Raw genomic sequence first — 8,693 nt, forward strand, 5'->3', positions numbered from 1 at the left:
ACCGAAGGGCTTCTAAAGTATACCAACACCCCCACCCAGGAGTCTGAAGCTGAGTTTCCATGTGGCTTCACATTTTGAGTATTGCATTTTGATCAGAACACTGGTGAGTGGTGTCTTGAAACACATATCCTCTGAGGCAAAACTATGTGACTTCAAAAGCGAGTTTTCCTGAAGCTCATTGGAAATGATAGTGACCTGAGAGGGAGAACTGTAGTGAACTTTGTATAATATCTTTTCCCCTTTTTCTTGAAATGCAAGGTACTGGTTTGGCAGATGCCTTTACTGTGCTCTCACTAACATGTGAATACCTTAGGTACTTGCAAAAAGGTAGGTTAGACTGTTCTCTTCAGCTTCATAAATCTGCTTTTCTGTCCTTGTAATATTTTTTAACTCTGGTAAGTAGGCATGTTTAATTATCAGGAACAACCTGTTGTTCCATAATGGAATAATCTAAAGATGAAAAACCATTTTGTCTTAGCTAAAGATGGAAAAATTGTTAGTAAAGTACGAAGCTTTTTTTTGTTACGAAATTTTCACATCCTTGTTGTTAAAATAGCATGTGTTTCCACCATTGTTAATTTTATTCAATTGTTCATTAAGAAATAATTGCCACAGCCTGAATCTAAATTGATATCCTAGGACCCCTGAACATCCTTAGCATCTGAGAACAGACTGAATTTTCCACTAGTTATAGTTAAGACAAAGAGAAAAAAGGGATGAATTCCAATGTGTTAACTATTCCCAACGATTATAAACTGTTTATTGTCAATGGGTTGAATTAAAATTAAATTCCTGTCTTTAATCCACTCTTGGATTACTTTAATTTTCTCTTGGAAACTGTGCTATGCCAACATCACCACATGTAAAGCTTTATGAGTTCTGTGTTTTCTCATTAAAGAGAGAAGTCTATGTCTGTAGACAACAGAGCTTGCCCTGTTTAAAGCACAAAGTATACAGCAGCTGTTCAGAAACTTTTTCTTGTTATCTCTATTTGCTTAAATTGCTAAATTGCTTCCATGAAAAGTCTGCAAACATAAGGGAATAATTTGTTTAAGTGGAAGAAGATTGTCTGAAGAGAAAAACTGAAAATATTCCTAATATTTCTCCTTCCCTTTTTTTTGTACCAGTATCCAGCTGCCCTAATGAATCTTGGAGCCATTCTCCATCTGAATGGTAAACTGAAAGAGGCTGAAGAAAACTACCTCCTTGCTCTTCAACTTAAACCTGATGATGTCATCACTCAGTCCAATCTTCGCAAATTGTGGAATATCATGGAGAAACAAGGTTTGAAGACATCAAAAACATGATGATGAATACTCTGAACTTTCTTGTCTTAAATTGATTAAAACCACGAACTAGATCTTCCACACAGTTGTCCGATCAGAGAACTCATTGGACTTGACTGCAAGGATCAGAGGTCTTAATTGCTGCTAGGGGAAGCTATTCTGCTTTTTGGCCTAAGTTTTTTTGCTAGATAAATAGAAGAAGGGAGACTTTGAGATATTCATGAAGGACTTGTTACCCCACAAAAATATTTAGAACCATAGCATTTGAGAGAAGGTGTTTTGGCATATTTGATAAATCATTGCAAATCCCATATTGCTCACTTTTGTGTGGGTACTTTGAAATGTATACTGTCATAGAAATGCTAAGGGAAAATTGTACAGTATACACTAAGCCATATGGGAGTAAAAGTGGTAATAGTAGGTTAAAGTATTTTGCTGATACTGTAACTCATTAAAATGTATACTAAATCCAGTGTGTTTGCAGTTTGTCTTAATGCTGCTGAATCTCACTTTAGGACCACTTGCTTACCAGTTTCACAGCTTATATGGCAAATTTTTTTTTTCAACCTGTCACTTGTCATTAGATGACAGCATTCGTAATTGTTTACTGAGAATATGCATATTATTTCAGCTTGTTAAGTTTTAATGCAATTTTCTTGAGATACACAGTCAAATGGCTGCGGGCTAGACAGAATGAACAAGGAACTGCCCATATTCTACATCAGATGTGTATGTAGAGTGGTAAGAAAAAAAAAAATCCAAAGGTATGTTTTAGCAATATAAGCAAGACTGATGTTTGCCCTGATATCAAATGAGTATGGTCAGACTGTCATCTGAAGAAAAAAAAATTGGTATTATAGAACAATGTGTTTGACTCTCTTTACATTGCTGTCAGATAAGACCAACTTTAAACTGGACTCTGCATACAATATTTTTGCAATAACTCAGCCAAGTGAGATTTGAAAATATTAGTGCTTGGATATGCTACAAATAAGACTTCATGAGCAACTCGGAGAAAAGGGAATGTTATACATTGGTGAGGCTAGCAAATAACTGAAGGGACTAATTAGATCATCCTTAAAACAGTATAGATCAAGAGAAATCTGTAAAGGTGGTTGCCAGTTAGTTTTCACAGTGATGGTGTTTTAAAAAATATTACCTATTCAAATTCTAACCAAATATTAGCATTCTGTTTGTATTCTGACATGTATGCTAGCAGCAGAGCTGTCGAATATCTAAATATGCTTTTGGTGAGGTTCAATTTATTTCTGTTTCAGAATGATTTGGCCTAGTTACTGTTTTAGTCTTCAGTTTTTAAATGTAAAAATAATTTATTTTAAATTGCAGTGTATTGAAGCTTTAGTCAGTTTTTTTCCAGGCCATTTGTTATTGTTAACTGCTTTCTTTCTTTGGAATAAGTATTATTGCTTGTAAGAAAATTTACTATTTCATTTAATGACCTGTTGGTATCTGCTTCAGTGTTCTTTTCATAATGGTAGATATAATGTTAAAGTGGTAGAGCACCTTGAACTGAAGCTTCTTCAGGATCTTCTGTTAAAAACTCTTTATTACTGAGAAAGGGTTTGGGTTTGTTTTTTTTTTTGCTTTTTAACTGTTGAGCACCATTCCAACAAAACTGTAGAAAAGAATACTTTGCTGTATTTATTTATTTATTACTTGACTGCAGCAATGTTACCTGCCATTAACACAACAGTTTGTAAGTGTTGCTATTTCTTTTATTTGGTTTTCCTTGCAATTTTTGTGGTAGTGAGTGTATCTAATGGGAAAGGGGACACTTGAGTAATACTGTACCTTCTTGGTCATTCTCCCCTTACACTTGGATTTTAAATCTGTGTTGAAATAGATTGGGGAGTAGCTGTTTCAAAGTCAGTATAGTAAAAAATTGTAGTAGTGTGTGTTTCCTTTTCTTTCCTCTTGCTTGCTAAAATACCATAAGTTGCTAAGTTTACAACTGGCCTACCAGAAGGGCCAGAGGGGCAAGATTGTTTGGTTTTGTGGAGTGTGTCAAGTTTTTCTCAAATAATGTTATGGCTGGAAAAGCAAAATTGAAGGGTCAAAAGCTGAATTTCTTCTTTATCATTGAAACCAGTGTTAGAATACAATGGTAGCTTGAACTTATTCTCCCGCTTTACTGACTTTCTGGAAAAAGTATAGAAATAAATTAGATAGTAACTATAACTGAACTCAATATAAAACTGTGGTATCCTGCAGCTTTATTTGCTCAACAGCCATCAAACTTTGATGGCTTCTTGGTCTTAACCATTCACTATGTTATTTGTCTTCTTCAACTTATACTCATTCTTGTTTAGTGATTTTTATTCATTGCACAAAAGGGGGGAAGGGGGAGCACTCTTGTGATGCAGTGTCATGTTTGCATTGATAACTGGTTTTATTTGTTTCTTTGGAAAAAAAAAAAAAGAAAACAAAGAAAAAGGACTAGCATAAATTTAACAAGAATGTCCCTGAATACATTTTTTTAATATAGGTCTGGTCTTGATAACTTTCTTCTTTTGGGATAAATTTAAAACATATTTAAAATATGTCTCTCTGCTCAGGGATTTATGGTGGATTATTGCAGACAGTGCTAAAAAAAAAAATAAAAGAGCACAAGACAAGTTTACTAAATTAAAATTTTATTTTTTGAAAAACTGTTATTTGTATAAATTATCAGATTTGTAGGCTTTCCTTTTTGTAGAAATAATTGTTTATGTGCCAGATAAGAGAATTTCAATTTTGTTTTCAATAATAAAGCATTGATAACTAATACACTGTGCATTCCTTTATCTGTTACTGTAACAACACTTTTTTAAAAAATTATTCTAATTTAATTCGTTATATTGACTGGTTTATGTGTGGGAGAACTATATAGCATAAGTAGAGTACAACCTATCACAACTGGCTTTCTTCTATACACTATTGCAATTATACTTCAACTGATATTTTCAAAAAGGTTCTCTGGAAGCACTTTTTAATATTTCTACTCGCTAAATCTTGCCAAAGGGATATGGTAACTGTTATATTTGATTGTTGTTTCTAAACTCTATGGGAATAAAAGCTGATGAATAAGATAGATTTATAAATTATTTTTATATTGGCATACAAACATGATGTCAGTAAAAATGCTTCCACAATGTATAATTGGCTACAAAAGCTGGAAAGAAGATTTCACTTACATACATAGTCTTTTTCGTGTCTTAGTTCACCTTTCTCTTATGCTGCAATGTCACATGATCAGTTTCAAATCTGCTGCCTTTCTGCACAGATGTTACAAAGTGACATGATTCTTTGACCTTTGGTTTTCTCTTAATCTTCTATGGACAGAGCCTTCTTAGCTCGATGGACCTAACACTAATATTCTCATACCTTCCTAGTTCCATTGCATTCACGTCCTATGCATTGATAGATTTGCTCTACAGCTGAAAAATGTTGATGGGCATGAGTAGAGCACTAGAGAGGCTTTGGGTCACTGACTTCCAAATTCAGCTGTCTTGCCTTATTTCTGTCATAGGTCAAGCGTCGCCTTCAGATGTGGTCATTCCTTGCCTAAGTAGGTTTTGACGAAATGGCAGATGATGTATACGGAGCACGCAAAGAATAATCGGATCTGTGTCACTCCTTTCTCATGGAAATAGAGTCTAAACATGTGCCTGAACTCCTGCTCTGGCTTCTTGTCCCTGAACCCTTCTCTGTGAGATCCTGTTCTGTCTGCCTTGTGTTGTGCTTCCAATGTTCTTGTTCTTCCAAGCATTGCGCTTTTTGGGCAGTAGATACCTGATACGTCTCCATTTCTGATGGAGGTACACGGCAGCTCTGTGGTGGCTTTTTAGTCCTGCCGTCTTACACAGGCCCATCTGAATTTGCTGTCTGTAGCTGGCACAGATGACTGTATTACTTCTGGGGTTGAACTACTATAACAGTAAGGCACTAAATTATTCTACGTAAATATACTAGCTCATTTGGATCTGGCTTGGGACCCTCTAACATGGCTCTGTGTTGTAAACATTCCCATAGCAGGTTTGCCCGACAGGGGTCAATACAGTTGCATGAGAGGCTCTTTGCCTCCGGTTCAAGTGTGAGGACAGTCAATGACAGCTGAATTGCGACGTTTATTTTGCTGCATCCCTAAGGGCTGCAAAGGAGAGATTTTAGTGAGAGAATCTGGAGATTTAGAAATAAATTATGGGAAATCTAAAGAGAATCCCATATAACCATTCAACCTTTTTGAAACTTCTATTTCTGGTCCTTTGAAATAAAATACAGACCCCACTCAGATGTTACACAAGCTCCCTCAGTTGGACTGACCCTGCAATTTGAAAAGTCCCTGCCTTGCTTCACATAGATACTGAATGTTTAATCTCTCTGAGATTCAGTAGTGTGACATTGGAAGAATGTGTTTTAAGGAATAGAATATATCCTATGTTATGCAGAGGGTGGGGAGGGAGGTGTCAGGGAAGAGAGGCAGGCATTTTTGTGGAAATGAGTAAGAATTTTAGGGGGACAGGCTTTATTCCAACAACAAAGAAGGAACCCCAAGATCAAGTTATGCTAGGATAAACTACAGGAAAGGGTATGCATCAGTAAATTAAAAAAAAAAAATGCAATACAGACTTAAAAAAAGTTCTTTTGGTATAATAATAAATCAAAACCAAACACTACCAACCAGAAATGCTGACCTGGGAAGATGGTATAATAGAGTTGAGGACATAACAATATATATTCCCCATGAAAGACTGAATACACGCTTCAAGTTATGCCACTTGATTAGAAAACCTTTACGGTTGTGTTTGTTTTCAAATTTCAAATTGATGTTTCTGCCTTCGCCATATGTTCTTTGTTTTATCACATTTACCCTGTTGTGGTGCACTGGCTCTTTAGTGGTACCACACTTCTAGAGTCGGACAACTTTGAAGGTTACATTTCAGAAGGGCAGAAACATCAGAGTGGACCTTCTAGAAAGGTGTACGATAAAATAGATTAAATTATGCATGCTTGCTGAATACTCATTTATTTTGAATATAGGTTCAGTGACAAAGTGTAATTACATTTACTTACTGAAATTATTGAGCTTACGGATATTTCTGTGCAAAGTTTGAAGATTAAATTTTTCATATTTACAAATCTTTGTCAGTTTGTGTGCATTTGAGCACAAATTTATGTTTTAAAAAACCTTCAGATTTCCTTTTGAAGAGACGTGTGGAAGCCACATGCAGTGAGAACAGTTGTGGTGTTTTGTTTTTTTTTTTATTTGATAGAACTTGTGTATAAGTCTCTGTTTCCTTGCATCACCGGTCCCTTAGCTGCTGACATCATTGTATTTTTACATGAATATTATTGTTTTTCTGAAACTCTAAACTTGAATGTATGAGGCAGTGTTCCTGGAGAGTTTGAATAATTTAAACCACAGGTTCTTTTTTGAGCTAAGCAGAAATGAAACTTGGCTTTGATGGCTAAACTTGAGTTCAGTTTTGATTTCAGGAATGATTTAACCCTGGTGAACAGATTTTTCAACCCAATAATACAATGGTTTGCTATACCAGGTAATCCCAGAAAGTAGAGGTTATTTGAAAGGCTTTGCTTGTTTCTTCTGCAGATGTTTTTTTCCTGTCAGCAAAGCATTTTTTGTCCTTTTCTGGAGAAATAGATTTTATTTTGTCTCTAATTTTCTTGCAAACAGGTGTTCCTGCATACCCGTATTTCTTTTTATTACAATGAGAAATTAAATTGACATAGAATTGATTTATTTATTGTTTTGACATGTTTGTTGCAACCACAACCGTAAGTTTCTCTACAGTACATGAGTGTATAATACAGTGTATTGTTCCTTACATTAAATCAGTTCCCTCTTTTGGTTTCTATCCAATATGCAAAGACAGTCATTACAACAAAGAGTCAGTTTTGTACACCCACAGTTTTTGGAATCCGGCATTATTGTTCTTATTGTGGCAGTGAATATTTTTCTATGGCAACATGAAGATGCAGGATGCTAGAAAATATGTCTTATTCCTGTTGTAGAATTAGATCTTTTCTTTCTTCTCAAGCACCACCATTTCATAGCATTTTTTGTCCTTTGCTACATCTTAATGAAAGTAAGTCTTTAACAGTTGGATTTTTTTTTTTTTTAAATAAACATACTATTAATAACAATAGAACTCTATGAATGGCACTCATGCCTTAGAATTCATGGATAGAGCATAGTGGCTCTGTCATTAAAAAAATTTTATTTTCATTGCTGTTCCTCCCTCTGAAATGCAGTTTCTCTATAAAGTTTGTGAGTAGCAATTAATCTTTTTGCTATAGTACTGTAAATCTTTGTGTTTCTGGATATTTTTTGGTTTTGTTTTAAATGGAATAATTCTCCTGATTGTTGTTCTCATCAGTTGATAGAGTCTTTAGGATATTCTTGCAGAGAATAATTGTTTCCCCTTTCTCTTCTCCTTTGTTAGTTTTATGAATGATTTAGAGACTAGAAGAAGAACTGCTTTCCCTGAAGCTAAAGGCAGAGGACTGCTTTGGGTGTGATTTGAGCTTCTCCATCAGTTTTGTGCCTTATAGCCAAAGATGTTAAGAAGAAATAAAACTTGTTTTGCTTTTTCTCAAAGACTGTAAACTATGGACCATTTAGGTCTACACCAGGTTTCTCATTAATATAAGTTTTAAGGATTGATGAAAAGATTCAGTAGCTGAAAATCTAATCCACCTTTTCTAACTGTATCAGCTTGTCTAATAAGAGAGCACCTTTCCGTCTGGATCTTTTCCACCTTTGCTGCCTGTCATTGTTCGATGTAAGAGCTACAGATGGGTCAAACAAAGATGTATCACGGCAAATTCTTCAGATGGGTCAAACTTGTCTGCCTGCAGTGTTATGACTAAAAAACCACCAAACATTTTCTTGCTGATTTTCAAAAATCAAAAGTTTAAAAACCCCAATGAAACTACTTAAATGAAAAGCTAAAACATAGTATAAACTATTCTACGTTCCTTGCAAGTGCTGTTTGCAAGTTTTTATTGCTTATCTTATGAGTATATGGTTGACTTACAATTGACTTCAGCATTCTAAGAATAACACAATATCAAGTCAACAGGTTTTGCTTTTCATCATGCTAAAGACATGCTTTATAACCGTGTGCACATGTATGTCCCATTGGCACCTTCACAGCTGTTTTGATAATCTTCCTTGTCAGCATTGCACGTATTTACCCAATTGATTTGAATAAGTTATTTACTGTAAGTTTTATTATGATTGATATGAAAACTTTGCTCTGTTTGGCATGGGAAGATGAAAAAGAGGTCAAGCCATGTGAAAACAGGTATGTACTGTTCAAGATTTTTGTGGTCTCTCAGTAGTGATATATAAATGTCAGTTAGAGGTGACCATATAAAAGTACA

At 35.0% G+C, this 8,693-nt stretch overlaps 1 protein-coding gene across 10 annotated transcripts in view; it reads left to right on the forward strand.

Moving 5' to 3' along the window:
* The window catches only part of TMTC2 (transmembrane O-mannosyltransferase targeting cadherins 2), a 259,383-nt gene extending 257,625 nt beyond the window's left edge, over nt 1-1,758 (forward strand). For all 10 annotated transcript variants that reach the window (XM_087767467.1, XM_087767469.1, XM_087767470.1 and 7 more), the window contains one exon: nt 1,128-1,758. In XM_087767467.1, coding sequence (XP_087623593.1) covers nt 1,128-1,307 — 180 coding nt within the window. In that variant the 3' untranslated portion in view covers nt 1,308-1,758. The remainder of the gene's footprint in view (nt 1-1,127) is intronic.
* The last annotated feature ends 6,935 nt before the right edge of the window (nt 1,759-8,693 follow it).

The sequence above is a fragment of the Nipponia nippon genome, unplaced genomic scaffold (genome assembly GCF_047370975.1).
Source record: "Nipponia nippon isolate SJK-2023a ecotype South Korea unplaced genomic scaffold, ASM4737097v1 scaffold_3, whole genome shotgun sequence".
Classification (NCBI taxonomy): domain Eukaryota; kingdom Metazoa; phylum Chordata; class Aves; order Pelecaniformes; family Threskiornithidae; genus Nipponia; species Nipponia nippon.